General features: G+C 42.0%; 1 protein-coding gene across 1 annotated transcript in view; it reads left to right on the forward strand.

Annotated features, from left to right (window-relative positions):
* The window catches only part of FAT4 (FAT atypical cadherin 4), a 127450-nt gene that overhangs the window by 66800 nt on the left and 36420 nt on the right, over positions 1-24230 (forward strand). The window contains exons 2-6 of the mRNA XM_066548874.1: positions 1348-1479; positions 4157-4418; positions 6056-6406; positions 10462-11384; positions 12095-12269. Of these exons, the coding sequence (XP_066404971.1) occupies positions 1348-1479; positions 4157-4418; positions 6056-6406; positions 10462-11384; positions 12095-12269 (1843 nt within the window). The remainder of the gene's footprint in view (positions 1-1347; positions 1480-4156; positions 4419-6055; positions 6407-10461; positions 11385-12094; positions 12270-24230) is intronic.

The following is a 24230-nucleotide window of genomic DNA, read 5'->3' on the forward strand; positions in this document are numbered from 1 at the left end:
TCTCCAAAGGGATTAAATAGGGGATAAATAAATAACAGCCTTCTGTAAAAGACCCTTGTTCGGTCTCCACTTCCAGCACATATACTATTATATTAATATTACACTAATATTAATATAATATTTCCTCTGTGTTTGGGATCATCCTGGTGATCAAGTCAGAACAGTTTGGCAATTGGTGGTCCCTATGAAAACAGAACAGAGAAGAAAATGTTATGACAGGGGACTAGAAACAGCAGGAATCATAGACTTTGCATCACCAGAAATGCCTGTGTTGGTTATATCCAGAGCAGCCCAATCCATATGTTTTCAACTGAGTGCCTGGAGAGTCTTTGTGGATAAGGACAGCAGATACTGTAGCATAAATAAGATTTTGTCTGTCAGTCCAGGTACCTTCTTTAAGTCACCCATACCTTTGCCTTTTACCTGTCTCTGTTCCTCAGTTCTTTCAGCTACTAATTTTCTCCTTAGTGGGCCTTCAGAGTTTGGTGACTGTTTATTATTTTGGGTCCAAAACCATACTTTTTTTTTCCATGATAAATATAAAACAGCTGTGTCTTCTTTTTCTATTTTGGTATATTACATTCCAGACCTAGCAACAAGAGTAAATGTAGCTCTGCATCTTTTTGAATTAGCATCAGCAGGGCAGCAATCTTGCTTATGAAAAACTAGGGATAAAGATCACAAAACAACCTTTCAGGAACTATCATTCTTACTTGGAAAGGCATACAAATATGGCATGTGAAAAGAACGTTTGTTGAGTTTTGGATAGTCGAGGAGAGTAGATGCTAGTGGGTGCTCCTGAAGCAACGTTTATGTTTGCAATTAGAGGAGAGTTTTGAGAGAGAGAGAAAAGCAGATTATTTGTTATAAAATATATTAAGTGCAAGGGTGTTTTTTCCCCCTCTCGGAACGGAGAGTTGCCAATATATAAACATTTCAGAGAGAATTTTACACCACCTCATCTTTATGTCAGGCAGCATTTAATGGTTGAACGATCTCCTGCCCCGGCACTTGGCAGTTCCTCTCCAGGGGCTGACTTTGAGGATTACAATGACAGTCTATCAGTGGATCTCTTCCAGTATAAACTAGGCTAGGACCATTTAAAATCAGTTGCTATCAACAAGTCAAATTAACTTTATTTGTGTTAGAGGTTTTCCTAGGAGTATTTTATAACAATGTGGAATTTTAATATCCGGACGAGCTTTTCCTATTGTTGGTGTGATTTGGGAATGTGCTAATTCATGTGATTAAGAGCAATTTACCTGATTTCTTTCAGAATTATTTTAATGTTCAGGTTCAATCCATGTCCAGTGCTCATTCCAGTTTTTTTCCTGTTCCTCTTTACAGGTAGAAATAACACTTCAGGATATCAATGACAACCCACCAATATTCCCCACAGACATGCTTGACCTGACTGTAGAGGAGAACATAGGGGATGGATCTAAAATACTGCAGCTGACAGCCATGGATGCTGATGAGGTAGGAGCACGATTTCAGTTTTGAATGTTGGTGCTAAAAGTGCAATTCTGGACATGGTTTTACCTGTTTTCTTCATCCCTTTGTGTGAGCTTGGCCTTAGGAATCATGGCAGTCATTTGCAAAGTTGTGTCCAGCATTGTGGAGCTCTAAGCTAACTTTGGAACCAAGGTGTTGTAGTTGAGCCCAGTTCCAAGGTGTGCAATAAAATTAATCTGAGATAAGCCTTGGAGAAAAGTGAAACTCTGATAATGCCTGCTTTCCCTTTGACTAGACCTAACAAAGATCAATATTATCCCTTCCAAAACAAGGTTTTATTTTACCAAAAACTGGAGAAAAGAATTAATGATAAAATGTGTGCTCTGTACATGAATTGGTTTGCAAAAGAGTTTTGCCCTCTGAGATTCATTATTATGATAATGCTGCAACTAAGGTACTATGAAGAAACTACCATGCTATTGATACATTCATTTGCTTTAGAAACTTAAGTTATAAAAATGTTAATCACATTAATTTTGTTTGCTTGAACTGTTTCTTTCCATGAGGAAAACAACTAAAAAGTCAAAATAATCATGCAAAAAGTTTGTGTTGTCATTAAAATACAGAGTTACACTTGACAACAGCAAGCAGTTCTTGTTTTCCAATAATAGGGTGATTCAACCTCCTTAGGAGAATTTTATTGCTGGCCTTTTTTGTGTTTGCTTGGTTAATCTTCCTGTGATTGTTAATTGGTGTACTTAATCTTACTACTACAGAGGGAACCACGGGAACACCCCCGGCAATGGTGCAAATGTGTTGTAAATATTTTGGTTTTCCCTTTATTTTCCAGTAGTAGCCTGATACACAGACAAAACCCAGGATTTTGGAAAGGTGCACTTGTGTAACAACAACTCTAGCTGCTTGTCTTTCTTTTAGGAAGTGGTAAATACTGAGCTACCACTCTGTGGTGTGGTATGGCAAATATATCTAAGATTATAGTAATAGTGCTCCAGCCTCTTTTTAACCATTCCTGAACTGCCCCGTATCTCTTACTCCTTCTGAATAATCACATTCCCACATCCAGTGGGAAGTGATTTGTTACCTTAGAGAGAAGTCAGTCAGTGTTTTTATCAAAAGGAATGATTTCCATTTCCCTGCCAGAACATTTGTAACTCAAACTCTATACAAAGAGTCCAAGTTTTCCTAGTGATGTGCAGCTTTGGGCTGAGATACCTTTTTATTCCCCCTTGCTTTTTGAAGGGGGAGGGTTTATATTGAGGGCAGAGAATAAACCAGTATCACACATGGCTGTGGTTTTAGCTGCACTCTGTTAGAAGGACTCTGGCTGGTCAAACGTGGGGTGAAGAATGTGATCACTCTGAAAATTCCCATGAGATGTGATGGCTAAGCCACACAATTGGAGGAAAGCCTGTGACATCCCCTTGGCACACCTGAGCACACAGATGGAGCACTGCACCTGCAGAAGCCTGTTTTCTTTCTAAGTTTGCTTTTATCAGTTAGCTCAGTCTGACTCTTTGAAAGAGCACCCCAGAGAGAAAGTTTGGCACGGGGCACTCTGGTAAGGCCAGGTAACTAACGCTTGTCTCTCCTCTCACAAATACAAGCAGGTGTTTATCCCTGTTAATTTGCTTTTTTAGGCAGGAGTATTTGAAACAGCCCTAGAATTCCTTTCCACCTTATCTCTTTGATCTGCTGTTCATTGCAGAAAGCTACTGGCACATCAGCAGCAGGTTTCAGCTGTCAAACCTGAGCTCTGGCCTGGCACCAGAGAAGGGCACAGTAAATATCTGCTTGCATTTCCAGGCACCATCAGCACACAGGGTTTAGAGTACTGTATCAGATGTTAGAGGCTACCAAACCTTCAGTGTCCTTAAGCCTGTCTTGTAAAAAGAAGTATATGACATTTTTTCTTTGTAACATTACTTTTCCTTAATTTTCCTTTCAACCAAAATGCTCAAAGTCCACATGAATGCTTCTTTTTTTTCCCCCAAGAATAAATGAAATTTTGTGACCCAAAAACAAATGCTTTTGACTTGCAGCACAACCCAAGAGATCAGAGCTGTGATGTTAATGATGTGTGATTTGTCACTCTGGGGCTTTTTTATTTACATGGGTAAATAGATTTCCATGCAGAAACTGACCTTTGAGGGGCTGCTGCAAGCACGGACTCCATGAGTTTCTCCTGACCACGAGCTGTGGCTGGAAGTGCTGCTACATGGCTGCCCCAGGTCCTCCCTGCTTCCATGCCTCCCTCCCTTCTTCTCCTGCTCCCTCCATCCCATCTCCAGAGAGCAAGAAAAGCAGAGCTGATCCCACTGGCAGGGATTTAATTTAACCTCCCAAGATAATAAGGATCAATGTTTCTTCTTGTTTTAAGAAGTCACACTGCTCAGTTGATGCTGGTTTGAAACTAAAACAGGTAACAGAGTTTTTGGTATTGATTGGATGAAGAGTGGAGCACAAAGTATCTGGGTAACCTCATCATTTCACATCTCATAAATAAAAACTGTGTGCATGTGGGGCTGAAGCAGGGACTGGGCAGGAAGGCTGTTTATTAAAGGAAACCGTTCTGAAAAATAATCCCCGAGCGCCGTTCCTGGAACGATCCTTGTCTCACTGCGAGTTATGATGTGGTTTTCCTGGCGAGCGAGGCGATCTGACGACTTCTGTTCTGGCTTAGGGAGCCAATGCCCTGGTGACATACACCATCATCAGTGGTGCAGACGATAGCTTCCACATTGACCCCGAGTCAGGGGAGCTGATCGCCACCCGGCGCCTGGACCGCGAGCGCCGCTCCAAGTACTCCCTGCTGGTGCGCGCCGACGACGGCCTGCAGTCCTCGGATGTGAGGATCAACATCACCGTCAGCGACGTCAACGACCACATCCCCAAGTTCTCCAAGCCAGTGTACTCCTTTGACATCCCAGAAGATGCCACTCCAGGTAAACAGGACGTGGAAATACTCGTGTGGTTGTTTTCTTCATTTAAAGCTGGTTTCGGATGCAAGAGCGCCTTTTGATGCTTCAAAGGGGAGCTGTAACCTAAGAAGTATTTAGATCAAAAAAGTTTTCAAATACTGGGCTCTATTACACGCCTCCAGGTGAGAAATGAGTATTGCTTCCAAGATTTTATACAGTACAAAAGCAGTATCTGCCAGTAGCATCTTAGAAGATTATTCTAAAACATTAATAAACCAAGGAGATGCAAATTGTGTAGTACTAGCTTTTAAGCTTTTATTAGGCTTTTCATAAGCATGGGAGTCTTCAACTAAGGTTACCCCAAGCCTCCCAACTTTTGCACTCTGCCCCACAGTCCGTGTCCCAAAATTTGGTGGTGTTTCGCATTAGAGAATTACAGTGCAATCAGCTGTGCCTCAGGAATCTGGTCTGGAAGTAATTGAGATGTCTGTATAGCACAGAGTGCTTTGATTGCTGATCCCCAGCTATGCTTTTTTCTCTCAGAGCCCTGAGTCTTAGTCTGTTTCAGCAGGAATAACCCTGGAAAAGGCAAGTCTAATTCCCTCCACATTAAAATAAGACTTCTCTCATTAATTGTTTACAGAGTGTACATTAGTGCTTTATACCCAGCTCAGCAGTGATGGATGCTGAAGGAAGAAGTAGGCTGATTTTGTATTAAAGTACTGCATCTTCTCCTGCTCTGTTCTCCAGAAGTCTGGGAGCAGCTGGCAGGCTCATCCAGTGGGGAAGGACCATGAGGTTTCCCTTTTGAGGTTCCACTTTGTATCCCAGAGAGTAATCCCCATTCCCCTTGCAGTTAAAGAAACACTAAGGCTTGAGATCATCAAGTGGGTGTGAAAGGTACCAGCATATCCAGCTGGATTAAAGGGGTTTACAGCACTCTTCTTTTTTCTGATGATTTAAGCAGTTTTCATTATCATGTTGCTTGAAAGTAGTTAACTGTGCTGCACGTAGTTCATCTGGTTGCAGGGAAAGGAAACCTAATGATTTCTTTTCTTGGAAATGAGCTGATCTTAATTATAATTACTGTTCGAAGTACTAAAAAGTGACACTTGATTTCCAAACTCTAGTCAGATAGGTCAGCTATGCAGAAATGAAAACACTGGCACAAACTCACAGGGTGTTGAATTTCAGAAAACAGCAGAGAACAGACCCCTATAGGGTTTCTAGTTTTCTAACCACAGTTACCCTACAAAGGCACTGTTTCAAAAAACAGAGCTGGTTGTGCGGTTTGTACTCACATATTGGGTTCTGCGTTTGGAAAGAAATGTCTAGAAGGTTCCAGAACTTGTGATTGTCTGCGGAAAAGGGAGGGTCCTTTGAGTCATAGGAAGGCAATGCCTTGCAGGACAAAAGGTATTTTTGCTCCTGTTGATATCTAGTCTGCATAAAGACAAAAACCATTCCTGGCCATTTCTTTGAGTAAAAGCAAGAATATGATGTCTCTTCCAGCTTGAAAAACTTTTTTCAGTAGTTAGTCAGACAGTGTTGAGGCTTCAGTTTCTCTGGGAGGGGATCTCTCATCTGTTGATCTGCTTGATGCTGAGCTGGCCCTTGCCTGTTGCAAGTGCCTGATGGTGCTCTGCTGTTGTGCCACGCAGGTTCCTTGGTGGCAGCCATTCTTGCCACCGACGACGACTCGGGCGTCAACGGGGAGATCACGTACACCATAAGCGAGGATGATGAGGAGGGAATCTTCTTCCTGAATCCCGTCACCGGGGTCTTCAACCTCACCCGGGCCCTGGACTACGAAGCCCAGCAGTATTACATCCTCACCGTCCGTGCTGAGGATGGGGGAGGCCAGTCCACGGCCATCAGGGTGTACTTCAACATCCTGGACGTCAACGACAACCCGCCCGTGTTTGGCATGGCCTCCTACAGCACTTCCCTGATGGAGAACCTGCCCCCGGGATCCGCCATCCTCAACTTCAGCGTCACCGACGCCGATGACGGTAGGAGTTCCCTGACATTCCGTGCCTGTGCTCCTAAATCTGTGCTTCACCTCAGCAACGTGTTGCAAGACTTACTCGAAAAAGGGCTACCCATAAGTTGCTGCTCTCGTGTGCTTAAATTCACATTTAAATTAGACCTCAGTCTGCCAAGCTTTTTTTCTGAAAGTTTGTTGTGAATTCTGAAGAGGGTTGTGGTAATATCAGATGTTATCTGCAGTGATCTTTAATGCACTGTAACTTTTAAGTCTGTCGGGAAGTCTATCATACAGGTTGTTGATATTGGAGGTTAAAAAACACATTGGAAGAGATCTTGGGAAAATTTCCCATTGAAATAAGCTTTAATATTGAGATTATTTATGGGATCTAGTGGGTGTTAATGTGTTGAGTGTAAAAGGTACAATTTTTATAGCTTGCTTAACCATTTTGCCATACAGTTTGTGCCCAAACAAGAAGAATTATAGAATATGACCTTAAAATGCATAAACAACATTCCATCGTGTACTGCATTTTCTGAAGTGTCCACAGACATTACCCTGTGTAACTTAATGCAAAACTCCTCACAACTCACAGTGACTTTACAGGTGAAGGTTATTTTTGTGACATGTTGAGCAACCTTGTCTCCTCTCGACTTGACAGGGGCTCAGTGGAGCCCGTGGAAGTGTCTCTCACTGAAATGTGCTTCGAGGACAAAGCACCTACCTGCTTCAGGGAATCCCTCTTTGTGTACCTAAATTGACTGAACCTGTCAAGGTTGCTCAGCAAAGCAGTTTTTCCTCAGGAAATGCTGAGTAGTTGGACTCCCAAGATTTTTGTGGGGAGAGAAATTTTACGCTGATGGATGGAACTTTCCATGGTAAAAATTTTGTAACTGGTTTTGAGATCGAGCTGACGAAGGGAGAAGAGATTCCATAAGATAAGCCAACAAATGAGAAGTCATAACTTTGTGGTACTGGTTGTTTTTGCATGAATTTCTCTTTCACCACACTTGTTAAGGCTTTTATTTTATGTAAACTAAACAAGTTGGAGGAGGAGCTTGCTTTTGTATCCTGCATACCTGGGGAAGGGATTGTTCCTCCAGACTTGTAGATAAATGGGTTTGTGTCTATCTCCTCTTTCATATCTTATTTTCCCTTCAGGACTACAGCACTTGGTTTCAAACCTTTTTGGAAGTTAATTTCACTTTGCCGTTATGAGTCTGTTTTCCTTTTCTCTTGCACCTCATACATTAATTTCCATCTGTGCACAGTGGATGGGAGCGATACCATAGCACTGACATATCAGCTCACATTAATCACATGCTCAGCTATCAAGCAGGAAAATGAGTACTTGAGGAGCAATGCAATGAGAAGTCAGATATCTTGCCTTTTATATTTTCTGGCACGCTTGCTTTACTAGCAGGCTGGATTTAAAATTAATAGGGCAGAAATATCATTCCAAGAGCATGCCAGGTTGAGTTCTCCCATAGGACTGTAACTTAAGCAAATGTTATGATCGATTGTTGTTTCTGTTTCAAGCCCAAACTTGTTATCTTGTGTTGTCTTATGTTCATCTAGAGCACAGAAATAGCTAGTGCTGGTATTATACTCTTCTCCATGTGCTCACAGATAATGCACTCAATACAAATATAGTTTTGTTGATTATTTATGTTACATGATCCTATAGTTTGAAAGAGCTCTGAAAAGACATTGTTTTATAATGAGGTGTGGCTGTTGTTTTAGGATAAACACTGGTAAAAGACAGAAACATGGTGATAGTGAAAATGCTTCAATTTTCATTTTCTTGTTCAGCACACTCCTTGGGAAACAGCAGCTGTTTATCTCCGCTTGGACTATTTCATATACAGGTCCATAGCAAATATCAGCTACAGCTCTTGGATATTTAATTATATATACTCAAAACTCAGTTACCATAAACTTATTAATTTTGAAACTCAGATTTTATTTTTTTAACAAAGAATTAACAGGAAAAATCTCAGATGCATGTTTGTCAGTTTGTTAAAATTTTGGTTAGGTATTCCTCCAGGCAAAGCTGGTGTAATTTCCCAGCTGAATTCTACAGGTATTTATAGAATGGCAGGGGGGAAGCAGTTTTGTTGGTTTTTTTTTTTTTTTAGTCATATTAGTAAATAAATAAAAACAGAAACAAAACCCTTTAGAAGAACGTTATCATGAAATTGGTGACTCCATGTCTGTCCTTTCAGAGTTTTATCAGATGAACCCTCAGATTAAATAAACCTAAGGTTCAGCAAAGAGGATGTCCCTACATTCTCCCTAAGAAAAGCCCAGCTCCAAGCCTTGGAAGGGGGGATGGACGAGGTGCACAATGCCAGCTTGGCATGCTGTGTTTAAAATAGAGAATAGTTCATTAAGTGCCCTTCCTGGCTCCACTGATATTTAGGCAATTCTTCTGTTTCATAGTTTAATTTATATAAGTATTAGCAGCATGGAGACCTATGAGAATACAGGACAAAGAATGAAATGTTCATGGAGGCGAGATGAGGAATAACAAACTAAGTTTTTCTTAGGAATAAGCACCATAGAAAACACTGGAGGGGAGAGGGGGAAATAGAGTATTTTTTAAAGTTATTTTCTTTTGCAGGGCCCAAGCCCTTCCCATCTCCAAAAAAGTACTTTACTGAAGTCAAGGCTTTCATACATATAATTGGTCATTTGAAAATACAACTGAACAAAAAGCAGAGTAGCATTAAACTCTCACCGTCCTTCACTTGATCAAAGTAATGGAGAAACACTAATATCTGGCAGATAAATGTATTAATTTCTTTAATTGCATTCAAATATTCTGTCTTTCATGTTTGGTTCTATTCATTTTATAATTTGACTCCTACAGGAAAAAAGAGAGAGGGAAAGATGCCAATTACAGTAGCCACTGGGGGAAAGACTCAAAAAACTAGATTTCTCAAGTCTGACCATAATAAACAGCAGAGATTAATAAATCTAATGTAGGGATAATTCTATTATCAAAGCAATTCACTCAGAGAGAAAAGAGCTTTGGAGTAAAAATGACAAAATGCACAGCAATCAGTGAAGTGGGCAGCTTTCTTTGCATGAACAAGCTAGTTTGAGAGGTAAATTAGTAGCTAATGGTTGGTTAATTTACTAATCCTAAACACAGTCTTGAATACGCAAAGCAAGAGCAGCTTTTGAAATTAATTAAAATAGGGGTAAGATAGATGGAGGAGAGAACTTTTTCCGCATTTGGATGTTCCCAATAATTAGTTGTTTAGAGTGAACTCTAGAATTGACACAGTAGCCCACATTTTTTCCCACAAATAATATTTAAGGATATTTCACAGCCCTGTCCCAGGTTCAGGATGCATTTCCCTTACTGGAATGATAAATCTCTCCCCTGACCATAATTGCTGGTTATGTTTTGATCATGAGATGAGTGAGGGCTGTTCATTTGATATTTTGGAATACCATGCCATATATGGGAGGCATACCTTTCCCCAGTATTCACTCTTGGCTTGCTCCAGCTAGGCTTGGGAGTTTCTGCTTGTGGCTTTTTTAATTGAGTGGAAAAATTCATGAAATAATTACATTAATAATAACGTTGCTTAGTTGAACTGGGAAGAACGGAGGAAACCAGATGTTCAGTGAGCAGAGAACAACTGAGTCTTGGTTTCTGAAGGAAAACCCTTCAAATCCTTTATCCCTAACCTTTGTAGATGGGGAAAAATTACTTGGTGTGCCACCGTGGAGCTCCTGCTGAATGAAAAGCAGAGATGAACACTGCCAATTGTTCCCTCTGTGGCCTCTCCAATTAACATCCTCCCTCTCTCTTTCATGTATGTTATCTTGTCAGAAAATAATAATTTCAAGGCTTCTGCTGCACTGTGAAACTTTGGCTGAAATTAGCAGATGGATTCAAAAAATGGTGGTGAGGAGGTTGAACACTCAACATGGTTGTACAGTCCTTATTTCTGCGGGAAAATGAAGGAAAATTTCCTGTGGAAATGAGGCCAGAAATATTGATACTTAGGGGGTACCCGTGGGATGAAATCATGTTATCTACCTTTCTTCTCCCTCCCCAACCAGGTCCCAACTCTCAGCTGTCCTTCAGCATCGCCTCCGGGGACAGCGCGGGGCAGTTCGGCATCGACAGCCACGGGGTGCTGAGCATCCGGCAGCCCCTGGATCGGGAGAGCCAGTCCTTCTACAGCCTCGTGGTGCAAGTCCACGACATGGCCCCCCTGCCAGCCTCCAGGTACACCAGCACAGCCCAAGTGTCCATCATCCTGCTGGACGTGAACGACAGCCCTCCGAGCTTCATCTCGCCCAGGCTGACCTACGTGCCGGAGAACACGCCCATAGACACGGTGGTGTTCAGAGCACAGGCCACGGACCCCGACAGTGGCCCCAACAGCTACATTGAGTACAGCCTGCTCCCGCCTCCAGGAAACAAGTTCAGCATTGGCACCATTGATGGGGAGGTGAGGCTCACTGGGGAGCTCGACAGAGAAGCTGTGGCCAACTACACCTTGACCGTGGTAGCCACAGACAAGGGCCAGCCGTCGCTTTCTTCATCTGCGGATGTGGTGGTCATCGTCCTGGACATTAATGACAACAGCCCGCTCTTTGCCCAGAAGCTTTACAAAGTGGAGGTGGCGGAAAATACCTTGACAGGGACGGATTTAATCCAGGTGTTGGCTGCTGATGGAGATGAGGGGACAAACGGGCAGGTCCGCTACGCCATCGTGGGCGGGGATGCCAGCAATGAGTTTCGGATCGATTCTGTGACGGGGGTGATCACTGTGGCCAAGCCTTTGGACAGAGAGAAGAAGCCCTCCTACACGCTGACTGTTCAGTCATCTGACCGTGGGAGCAGCCCCAGGACTGATACCACGACAGTCAGTATTGTCCTGAAGGATGTCAATGATTTCATTCCCACGTTTGAGCTTTCCCCCTACTCTGTGAATGTCCCTGAGAATTTGGAGACACTCCCAAAAGTTATCCTTCAGGTGGGTACATACATTTATTCAGCAATAAATGTGTGTCTCTGACCATTACTGGCATGCCTACATGGTATTAATACACAGTGTCCTTCCTTCAAAACTAAAAAGGGGCAAAACAGTGCAGAAGTTGCCTCTTGGCTTTAATTGAATTTGCAGTCTTTGTTGGCTTGTTTTCCTTTTTGTGTGTATGGGTGGGTTTTTTGTTACCAAAAGTTAATATTATTCTTTGGAGTTCTGTGTGTGTTTTCCCTGCCTATCCTCACACCTCCACTGGGACTTTGAGAGTCTGCTCTATCCTCTCATCTCATTCTCAACTTCCATACAACAAATCTCTCAATCTCATCGTTGCCTATATGGGATGATGCCGTGTGCCAAATATTGAGAGAGAGTGAAATGGAATCTGACAGCAGGACATGCAGTGCTTGCTCTCATACACAGCTTAGCTTATACCAGGTTTTCACTGAGCCCCAACACAGTCTTACTGTATTTACACTTGAGAAAAATAAATAATCAACCATTTAGTATTTTCAGACTACGCTTTTAAATCCACCACCACGGTGTTAAGTATTTTTGTTTCCAATTCCAGCTAATCTATACTTGTAGCATTTGCATTAATGCAACCCGTTAATTTGGATTATTATCACAGAGAACGCTTCCTCTATCCCAATATAATGTTACAGTCTTTGATTCCTGTTCTGCGTGCATTGCTTGTGTAGGTCGTGGCAAGGGATGACGACCAGGGGCTGAACAGCAAGCTGACCTACGTGCTGGTGGCTGGCAATGAGGAGGGGGCCTTCACCCTGTCGGGCAGCGGAGAGCTGCGCCTGGAGCGCAGCCTGGACCGGGAGGCCAAGGAGCAGTACCTGCTGCTGGTCACAGCTGCTGACGCAGGTGAGGCACGCAGAGCTCCTCTTCCGCTGAGCTCCCGTGGGGAACATCGCGTTCTGGGCAGAAAATAAATGGTTTTGTGGTGGTCTGAAACTTTGGTGGGTGGAGGTCGGGTAGCTGTGTTGAACGGGGATCTCCGCGGGGAGAGCTGGGCTCGCCTGATGTCAAAGGGAATTTGGTTTCTGGGAATCAGAATTTTATTCCTAGGTCCAGTTGTTTGCTGTTGGTAATGCTCACTACAAATTTAGGTAGGTGGATTTTTGCCCTGCAGTAATAAGTGGTTCTACCTAGGTAATAAGAACTTCGTGCATTCTGACTACAAAAAACCTATTTAAACAGCAGTAGGACACTGTATAATGTTGGCATCACAAATAATGTGCAGAGGTCACATCAGTGGGCAGAAAACAACCATGGACTACTCAGTTAATCTTACTGAAATCTTAGCCCTGAAAAGAAATAAGAATTTGCATTTCAATATTTTAATATTCTGCTTTGCTCAGCATCCAGTCATATCTTTCCACCACAATACCAAATGTATTCCAAGTTCTTTCATTTAAAACAGGATGTGAAGTCTTGTTATGAAGATTAATTGCACTTTCACTTGAGGTGTCCAAGCCCAAAATTTTGGTTTCAGATTTTGGTATGAGTATTATTAACAAAGACATCCTGCATCATACTTTGGACTGATCTCTGGTCTCCCATGGTTTGATGGATTTAATTTACTGCAGAACTTGTTTCTGATTTCTAGCAGTAAAAATAGAAGCAGAGCTGACTTGTTGACAAGTAAATACAGTTTTGTTTTCTGCCATGCTGTGTGCAGTATCTTGTGCCAGTGACAACAGCTATGGCTTGTATTTTCCTATTGCAGCAGTGCTCAGGTATTCCACTCTCTGAGCACAGCTGAAGCTGAAAAACACAATTTTAAGGCTTGAGGTATCATTTGTCTTGTACTTTGGCTAGAGGTAACTGTGTGCTTTATGGTTTTTACACTGGCATTCTATTACTCTGTAGCCTCAGACTGCTCACTTGTGACTTGGACTCTCTTGGGCTTGGATGTCCTTATGTTCCTTCAGAAGCTGAGGCTGGATTTGTCTTGATGTCTCTTTGGTCTCTCAGTCCAAGCTGGCAGAAGTCAGTGAGGGCTGTACTGAGCAAAACACCCAAAGATTGAACTGATAAAAGTGGTGTTGTGCAGCCAACAATTATTGATTGTCCTTCTCGGAAGAGCGAGGGGAGCAGAACTCAGCTGTACCCCACGCCTAGCATGGTGTGTAACCAAGAGTTTGACTAGAGCACAGGCTTTACCTGGCCTCTGATTCCTAAAACCCCACACAATCCAGGAGATTTAACCAACAGTTGAATCCAGCAATCCCAAATGAAAATATTTACCTGTGTTGGGAGATCTCTGAGTTTCAGGTAATCCAGGGAGATGTTAATATGTGAACTGTGCATGGTACCTTTTCCATAAGTGGCTGACAAGAACAGCAGCATGTTTTATGAGTTCCTGTGTTTAAACATGTAGATATCGCACTGATTAAACACTTTGAAACTTCCTTTTTAAATTTGCTATGTTCTTGTAAAGCTAACTCACAAGTTCCCACGCCCTCCTGCCAGTGTTAAAATGTTCTAGCAAGTGTGTTCAGCAGCAGCTGTTCAGTAGTAACTTCAAGCTAAATGTAACTGCTCTGCTGTGCTTCAGTTTGCAACCTGACTAATCCACAGCTGGTGTCATTTGGGATAATTTTCAACCAGGCTGGTGAATAACATTAGCTGTCATCTTATGGTTGCACTGAAGACTTGTTCTGAATTCATACCAGCAAAGAATACATTGAAAACTATGCTAGTCATGATGTATCTAAATCACAGGAAAGTGGAAGTCTTCAGTAGAAATCAGTGGCAGAACTTAACTTGATTTCATGCAAGTGGGATGGGAACCATAGGCACAGTAGATATCCAGGTGTTACCACACTGGCTGCTGCAAGTCAGTGCTTGTTTCATTAAATGATGTATTTCCTGCCACACTAGCAAAAAAGGTGGGAATGACACAATCTTGAAATGGATAATACAAGCATTTGGAGTATTTATGTTCTTGAGCAGATGCTAAATGTTTATAAAAGAAACTCTCACAGGCATGTCCAGCTCTTTGCCTAACATAACCATTTCTATTGAGTCTCTTAGTTTGTGTTTGTTTGACAATTCCTAGTAAGAAGGACTTTGCATACAGACCATTCATGCAGAAATACTCATGCAAAACAGGTAGGGAAGCAGTGCCTCACAAAGTGTTGTAAAAAGCGGACTTGTCTGAAATTGTCCACATCCATATTGTATTTTAAAATGAGTCAAGGAAAAGGTATTATCCTTTGCACTTTGAGGTTGGCTTTTATTAGCTGTAACAAACAGTCTTTCGAGTAGTCTTTAGCAGCCCACAGAAGAGTCTTGCCGTATATGGTGCATCTGATTTAAGGTTTGGGGTTTTTTTTACAGATAAAAATCATGGTACACATCCAGATACAGTTAACTCAGGAAAAGTCCATCAAGAGCAAAATACTGTCTGTCCAGCCCTCTTCCCATTTTTCTTTGTGTCTGCATCTCAATTTTTATAGGCTGCACTGACTGGTTTAAAACATTCAGAGATTATATCCTGCTCCTAAAGAAGTCTATGCCAACTCTTCCTGTTCTTTCCAGGAAGCAGACACAATACATACTTAGAAGCACCCTTAGACATAAGAACTAATGGAATCCCAATTTAGTTTTGGCTGTCTTCCTGGTCTCCTTATCCATAATCAAGGATTTCTTGATTTTTCTTGCGTTTATTTTCACTTCATCAAGTTGTGACTGTGGATTCTTGCTGTGTTACCTTAGCCTGTGTAAGGGAAGCTGCTGGAAGAAGGATGACTTGTAATTTTTCATTATTTTTATCTCGAGGTGTCCATCCTATGCACCTCTATAGATTTACAGCATGTTTTGGCAGCAGGTACGCTGAGTATAACAGCAAGGGAAGGATTAGGACATGGTAAAGTATGGAGCCAGCAGGGCTGCATAGGATACAGTGCCTGTAACCTCAGGGATCTGTGTGCTCTTCCACTGCACACAGGAGTGCTCTCCCAGAGCAGATCTTAGCCCTGGACATGTAAGACTTGCGAGTTATGAAGAGCTGAGCTGCTCATAAGCACTGGGGACAGGTCAGGTGGGGGACCACCAGTGGGACCACATGCCCCAGCAGTGGAATTCTGGGCAGTTGTTGAAGAAGTGCTTTCCCAAGCAAGGGCTTCCCTCAGGCCCAGGGAAGTCAGTCATAATCTATGCACTGTCCTGGCTCTGGCCCAGCTATTCCTTGGCCTTGGCTGCTAATCCTCCACCCGCTCCTCAGGGTGCATCATGGGTTGGTGGAGAGTCTTCCCTGCGTGCTCGGGGAGGGAAAGGATGGACAGAAGGACTTCTGGCGCTCGGCTCAGTGATTTGTGTCCGTGCAGCCTGCCTCGTGCCCAGTTTCCACACGGCAGGCTGCACAAAGGGCTTTGATTCCTACCTTGGTTTATCATCACTCTTCCCTCACTTCTGCACTTGCACCGTGCTCTCGCTGCGGCTGGGCGCTGGATACTCGGCCGCTGCTCTAGGCAGGGGTGATTTGTGAGGACACGCAGAGCATCCATCACTGGGAACATTCAGCATCTTCCAGAGCTGTACACCTGTGGCTTTGGTCGAGAAAGAGAACATAATTCAACCCCAAAGCTCAGCCATCCCAACTGAGAGACCCTCTTGCAGCTCAAGCTGTAAGACCAGAGTGCATGAATTATAAATCCAGCGACAGGCCAAGTGATGGACTGTGGAAGAACAGGATAGTGTTTAGATTGCAGACGCTGCCCCAGAATGTCTGCCAACATAAACGCCAAGAAACCTACACACAACTATTTGAATGTGTCTTCACGGGTCTGCTTCTACCACATAAATCTGATCTGCTTTGCTGTACCTTTCTTCATGGCAAAATGGTTGGGAAAAGAGACTTTCTGCCTTTTTTTTTTTTTCACCCCATCTGATGGGGATGCGGCACTAGGTAAACATTCCACTCTGGCAGCGTGACAAGAACTGGTGCAGCTGCTTTTATCATCCGTGTCTTTAACTTTTTGAGCAATTTTCTGGACAAATGTTAGCATTCCAACAGTCCTCCTCCCTTTATTTATTGATTGCAGGGATGTGGAGTAGCACATCTGGAAACCTGCTCACTGCCAAGGACTACTGTTTAAATAAACTGCGGCCACCATCTCTTGATTAGGTCGGTCAGAATGGCACATTGCCATAATATAACCAAAATCAAATCATGATGTTTCTAATTAGAAGCTGTGTTCCTGTGATTTGGGTTGTTTTTAATTTCATTTGCTTAAATAACCTATTTACTGATTTCGATAAATAGTCCTGAAAGAAATGAATCGGTGAACTGGTTATTATATTTAGTTAGCTGTTCTTTCTGTACATCCCTGGCCTGGATGAAAAACAACCATATGTTTTTCCTTTAGGAAATGTTGGTCCCCAACTTATGCATTCTTTCCTTCAAGAATGCAGGAGGGAGACCAAGCAGAGAGGTTATATCCTTCTCAGGAATTCTCTTCTGAGCTTGGCTTTTGGTTCCCTTCAATCCTAAAATCAAATGAAAGATGACAGTGCAGTTGTGTCGGTTTTTTAACACATTTCAAGATATTTCCCAACAACAAAAAGGACAGCTGTATTTTCTAGTAATGTTTAGAAAGTCTTAAGACTCAACATTGTGTGAGATTTAACTGGCTAGACTTAAAGACATTTTTACTCATCCTGTTTCCTTAGCAGACACTGTATTTCTACCTAACACAGGACCTGCAGTGTGAAAAGATGTTGCCTGAAAAAATGAATATTACTTTTGCAACAAATTTAGCTATTTTAAAATTTTGGTGCTGTCAAAACAAACAAGCAACTCACTTATTTCAGCTAGAGATGGTCTGTTTGCCAGGTTTTATGTGCAATGTCTGAAAACACCCATTGCTGAGGCTTTGGTGAGCTAAATGAAGCTGATGTTTGCTCACCTTGGTGCTCAGCAGTTGACAGAAGGATTGCTCTCTTCTGTGGCCTTGTTTTATGGCACAGCTGTTTCAAAATGAATTTTGGGTTCTGTCCCAGCTCCATTTATTTCCTTGTACTCATGGAAGCTCTTCCTTGTGTCACTGCTGTCTGCTCTAGCCTAGTTTTAGTGGTTTTCTCTTTCACTTTGGCTTTATTATTTTTGCTCTTTTAATACTGATACTAAAACTGTGCAGTAGTCCTGCCTGATTTTTAAATTTATTTCTAAATGGCACCTTGGGAGAACTGAGATGGTGACACTCATCAGTGAGTTCATGTTGTCTTACCATCCTCTAAAATCAGGAGACAAGAGAATTGAGAGTGGCATTTTGTGGTTGTGGCACTCTAATAGCAGGGTCTTGCCCTATCACAGAGCCTAGAAACTGTTAGCACTTTGACATTTTCCCTGGAGGACAAAAGCTCCAAAAGCTGTTTAGGAAGAGTGCTTGTGGCAGAGTCAGTCCAACATCCCCTGAGGAGTTATTGTCAGGGAAGAGAACATGTCAGTGGCTGTGGGATGTGACATGTTTCCTCCCCAAAGGAGATGAGGGCTTTAGCCCATCCCCTCAGAGAATCACCCCCAAGGTGCACAATACAGCCCCTGAATGGCATTTGAGGCATTTAGTCCTCTTTTTGGGCTTAAAACTCCATTATTGGATCACTGTTTTCTAAATAGTCCAGCAAGAGTCTCTGGGCTAAATCCAAGTATATAAGTTCCTCTGGGGTAGGGTGCAGGAGAAACTTATATTCAGGCTGGCAATGGGCTCAGGCTGGCCAGCTCAAGCTGAAATATCTGTGAAAACAATGAAAGATTTTCAGTCAGATTAAAATAATGCATAGCACTTCATTTTCAAACCAACTCAAACTAGTTTTGGGGAGAAAAAAGCAGGTATAGCTCTTAAAAAAAAATCCAAGTTAATTTATTTCAACTGGAAAACAAGCTAGAATATAATGTTGAATATTTTAAAATTTTCAAGTTAGAATTGTCTGGTCTTCAGTTTGCAAGCTGTTGCACTTCTTCCCTTACCTCTTCGTTCATCTACCTTGCTCTGATTAGTTTGGAACTTCTACATCAAACTTAATTTTCAATTGTTCTACTGCTTACATCACTTGCCTGTGAAATTCTATTTCATATCTGCTAATGAGATCTGTGAATGTAATCTGTTTTGCAGAAGAGTACTTGGAGTAGTTGTTAAGCAGTTTATCAGCCTTTGAGAAATACTAAGATTTTTCCAGCCTTGGTGATCTTAAACAGTTTTTTAAATTAAACATTACACCTTATAAATTGTAAGTCTGCTAGCTCAATCTTCAAATACAAAGCTACGATTTCAGGAAGCCTTAATTGCAAGGATAAAACAAGTAAAACATGCACATATGGCCTGAACACTTAGCCTGCTGGTTAATCTTCTCTATTTATACAGGGTGTTTTTAAAGAGTAATTCAAAATTGTGCATTGCAGGAATTTCGCTGTGGGATATTCAGGAGTCACAAGCTGTCAAAAATTACCTTTGTCAGCAGCTCCTGCAGGAGCCAGCTTCTCTGTTTTTTCTGTTTACAGCAATAACTTATAACAAGGAGGAGTAATTTGGTGGTTTTAAGCAAGTTTGTTTTTTTAATGGCTCTGCCTTTCTCCTGAGTTGCAGTTCCACTTTCTTTCAATCTCACTTGTGCCACAGAGGCCTTGGGTGGGACACATGGCCATGCCCACTCCTCCAGCACCTCTTGCTTTTTGCAGGCACAGGGAGATCATAAAACGATTTGGGCTGGAAGGGACCTTAAATCTCATTGAATGCAACCTGCTGCCATAGTCAGGGGCACCTTCCATTAGACCAGGTCACTCCAAGCCCCATCCAAACTGGCCTGGGACACTTCCAGGGATGGGGCAGCCACAGCTTCCCTGTGCCAGGGCCCTGCCACCCTCACAGGGAGCAATTTCTTCCTTGCACCCTTACAACCTGTCATGTGCCATGATTTTTATGACCATTAAGTTCAGAATTTTCCTTAATTGTTCTTATTTTGAAACATTTGGTAAAGGCAACTTCTTGCTCTGGAAAAAAATGCATTTCTGGCTAAGAAACGTGCAGTATGTACGTGTGAGATTGTGGAACATCTTGAAGCTGTGCTAAATATATATTATACTTTATTGCATGAGTGTTTTTTCTCAGTCTGTGTCTGTGTTCCTGTAGGCCTGTAACAGTGCTCCAGCTTTTTTTTTTTTTTTTTTCTTTAACCTCTCTGGGCTAACAGCTGCAGGAAACTGCTCCTGATCAGAGGAAGAAAACAGGGATAGGGAAATGTGTATATACACCAGAGGCTTTAAAAATGCCTCTCTGTGTGCCTGCAATTCCTGTTCTTTCAACAGCATATTACATTTTTTGCAATGTGAAGTTGCCCCTGTCCTGAAGCTCCAAAGCTTAATGAATTCATAGGGTGCAGTCAGTCAGGAATTTTGGAACCCATATTTAAAACTCACGTGGATAAGACCAGATGAGAGATCCCATTGTGTATCACTGTTTTGGGACAGAGTTTTCTTTTGCACTCTCAGAACAGGTGTGAGTTTCTGTGTTCATGCACATGCACCAGCCTAAGTGTGGCTGGACGTGTTGTTGCTTGAACAAGGTTGGGCTCTGGTCTAGTCAATAATTTACTGTTTTGTTTTCACTTTTTATGTTCTCAGATTTAGCTCTGTTTTCTCCCAGCTTATTTAGGCTGCTAGATGAGGGTTGATATTCACTTTTCTATTACCTGATGTAGTACAGAAGTTCCCTGGGTTTTTTCCTTATTAGATAATCCTTGCAAAAGTACAGATCTGTCCAACTATCAGTCAATTCCCTTGGTTTTTGAAGTTCTAGTTCTGCTAAATTAGCTTTGGGATCAAGTGCTGCTTTGTACCTAACTATGAGATAAACTCAAATTTGACACACTCAGAAAATTTGAAAATCTTGAGTTTCCTGCATGTCTCATTCAGTCACCCACTGAACTGATTGAGAGTACGGATTGCTTCTAACTGTTTAATATCTTTTATTAGCCACTTATTTCAGCTTTTGTCTCAAAATAATCTAGGTTCATCAGTTTTTTTAAGACTTAGCATGACAGCCTGTGGTGAAAAATTGAGTAAGAAGAAAACAAAGCACAGTCAACATACCCAGCCAGGACAAATATTTGTGGTACAATCATGTAGAAAGGACTACTTTTTCTCATTTCACAGATGCGGTTTCTTCTGTGTTCTTGCAAAATTAGTTCAATTCATCCATGTTCCAAATCAAGCCTCGTGTGCACTAGAAATGCAAAGTGTAATGCAGGCTAGTTGCATTTTCACTTAATGTAGCTCTGTGTTTATTTTAAAACTCACCAGCTGAGTGAGGCTCAGCACACTCCGTCTGCATTTAAATGCATTTAGAAAGATTGGCCACTTTATTGTGAGAAAGGCCTTGTTTACTTGAGTGAAAAAGTTAATTCTCTGTGATAACACATACAACTCCTAGTCCTGGGACTCATTCACTGAGTGTTTGACTGGAGAAGTGAAATCCGCTTTGTTGCAAAGCAACACGTTTCACTGAGGCAAAAATTCCATTTCTGTGAAATCGCTTTCCAATTTTCAGGATAATGATGTGTTTAATTTACCACAAAACATGGTAAACTGCTTGCAGGATGAGTCTTGATTAGTCATTTAGATTCGTTTTATTTAATTTTAATACCTTTTTTTTTCATTTTAGTGAAAAGTATCTGTGGGGTTTTTGCTTAAGTTTATTGTTAGTTTTCTAGCACATGATTTTGATATTTTAATGCTGGCAAAAACTTCTGAGGTCCTGGTTTCTGAAAGGAATGATGGTTTCACTATCTGCTGTGCTAAGCATGGTGCAGACAGGACCTAGAAACCATTAAGGCTTCAAACAATATGTGGATGGTGTGCTGGACACATTCTCCTATTTCTAATTTTTGCTGTGAGCCAAACAGCACCACGCAGCCGAGATAATTTCCAATAGCATCATCTTTTCCTGAGCTTTCTTGAAGAACCTAAATGGCTTTGCAAGTTTCCTTTCATGGCTTTTTTTTGCTGCTCCAGTGCACTAAGTGCTCTGATCATTCCCCAGTCACCCAGATGTGGTGTGGAGAGCTGAACATGTACCAGAGCAGACACTGCCACATATTTTGGGGGATTCCAGGGAGCCCAAAGAGCTCACCTTCCCCATTCCCCAGAACAAGGGACAAGCTCATGGGGCATGGTGCTCTCTTCTTCCAAGGCTGCATGGACAGACCAAGGCAGAAGTGAAAACAGTCTTTAGGTGCCTCCCTTGTGGGTGACCTTCTGTCCTTGAAGCATCAGCACAAATGAGGGCAATGAGTGGATTATGATGAGTTCATCCAGAAAGGTGTATTGACCTCTCTGTGCTGGTTATGCAGTGTTTGAAAAGCAGAGGTTGTCAGGTTAAATGGTATTTCTCCCCACCATCACCTTCCTGTATTCTGTTTCCTTTCTTTTGTTTGAATTACTGCACAGAGCCAATATTTTTCATCCCATCTCTCCTAAACAGGGAGAGGAAAAAATTGAGAGTGCTTCTTACAACTTTAAAAAAATTACAGTTATCATCATATTTTTTGTGGTGATCAGCCTCAAGCAAGCATGGGAGAATGGAGCAGAAAACCTGCTCGTAGCTCTTTGCCAGTCCCAGTTCCATCTTGCTGGGACAAGAGGCATCCTGTCCCATGCTGCTGCCTGCCTGACCCACATTCCCCAGGGCTGTTTTTTATGTCACTTCTCTGGTGTCCCATGCAGAGAGGGGAGCCACAGCCCAGTGCTGGCCCAGCCCAAGGTGGCCTCTCATAACCTCTCTCTGTAACTCATCCTCCACCACAGGCTCCCAAGCTCTGCTCCTTCTCTTCATCCCCAGACACATGTTTACTTGCAGATGTAAGCAAAAAAGCTGAAATTTTTGGAAGGGCATCCGTGGGAAGCAATTTTCCCCCTGAACTCAGCGTTGCTGTTTTGACACTATCCCAGGTTAATCTCTATTTCAACAATGACGTGTGTGGACGTTTGTGGGACTGTCTGCTTAGTGTATATGTACAGCTGCCACCTAGGAAGTAAACTGTGCAGTTCACAGAAACAGACCTCAGCCCACAGAGATGGGAAATTCACAATTATAATGACAACAATATATGAATGGCACCATCTTATAAATTTTAAAGATGTGATGCTCACTGAACGGGAACAGACAATTCAATCTCTCCCGTTTAGTTCACATAGTCAATTTTATGTTCTTTCGTTATTCATCATTTGGTTCCTTCACTCCTTCATCCTTCTAGAAAACTCTTTTTCCAACTTGGATATTGTAAGACTGTGAGAATGTAGTATTTTGGGATTTGGGGAAAAAAACCGCTAGAGAAATGCTGTAAATGAGGAGTGTCTGACAAAGAAATACTTGCTGCTTCTGCTGAAAAATAGTTCAGGCTATCATGAAAAATCATAGAAATTTTTAATGCAAGTTCACTAAGGGAAAAGTGTATGTTTCTTTGTGGCTTTAGCCCTCAGGGCTGTTTTTAAAAGTACTCAGAGGCTTGTGTGGCTGTGTACAGCAATTTTACATAGGCTGTAACATGGCTGGTTTATTAAGAATGGTTTGGGGTCATCTTGTGTGTTTGGCTAATATTGCAGAACTTACACTAAATTTACTGCAGTTATTTATGCAAAATATTAAAATAGGGGTGATGCTCTACCATAATAAGAATTAAGTGACTTGGGGAAGAATTGCTATTGAAGCAAAACTAAGAAATCTGGGAACTCAGCCTGACTGTGGAAACTACTTCTCTCACCACAAATATGATATGTACATTTTATGAAACCTGCTTATTACCAAGGGCCAAATTCTGTGGTCCTTATGCAAGCACAGCTTTCACTGGAAGTTCACTGAGGACGGTAGAATTTGGCCCCAAGCTATTTCTTTTCCATATGAAATTACTTCATTTGTAATTTCCTCTTCTTATATTTCTCAGTAACTGCAGAAATGTGAGCTAGTCATTTAATTTTGAATGAGTAAAAGCTTTGAGGACTCTCTGTGAAATTGCAACTTTGTCTTTCGGTGTGATAGAATAAAGGATTAAATTTGTGGACGTGATATTTTACTTAGAGGGGAAAAAAACCCCATATCTGGATAACTACACAGACAGGAAACCAATGTAAATACGTGAGTTTTTCCATCCAAGTAAGATGAGAAAGGTTTGGGGTTTACAGCTGAGGAGTAATAACTTGGGATGTTACAAACAGCTGAATTAAAATGGGACTTCTGGGATGTCTCTGTGAGCACTCTGCAGCCACAAGCCAACGTTGATGAGGTCTGGGTTCCTTATGTTACCCCAGCTAATTGTGTTGGTGTGGTGCTCAGCCTTGGCTGGTGAAGTCCCTTCCCTGAGGCTGACACAAATGAGCCCACACTGCGCTGCATGGTGCCTTGCAGACACTTCCAGGGAGGAAGGGGAACTGGAGAATGAGGGATTGGGACATGAGGCAAAGGTTGGGATCTAAAGGCACTGCCACCTCTGTTCATTTTTGTGACTAAACCCACAGTGTGCATTTTCTGGCCTTGGCTTTGTCTTGGCAAATACATTTGAAACAGCGAGTTTCAGGTTTTAGCTGTGAGTTAGCTTTCTTTTCCAGGCTGAATTGCATTACTGATGCTCTTTGAACGTGACTTACCCAAGATTAATTTCTGAATTATATATAAATTGTTTAATCAGCTGCGAAACTTTACAACTTTCAACCTTTCATTTCATTAGCTGCGAGATGAATGTCAATAAAATGCGTTTGGAAGGCCAGAGCTTGATGACACACGCAGCAAACGCCGCTGAGGACTCTCTTTCCTTTAATGCAGCAATAAT

The sequence above is a fragment of the Molothrus aeneus genome, chromosome 4 (genome assembly GCF_037042795.1).
Source record: "Molothrus aeneus isolate 106 chromosome 4, BPBGC_Maene_1.0, whole genome shotgun sequence".
In the NCBI taxonomy this organism is placed as follows: Eukaryota; Metazoa; Chordata; class Aves; order Passeriformes; family Icteridae; genus Molothrus; species Molothrus aeneus.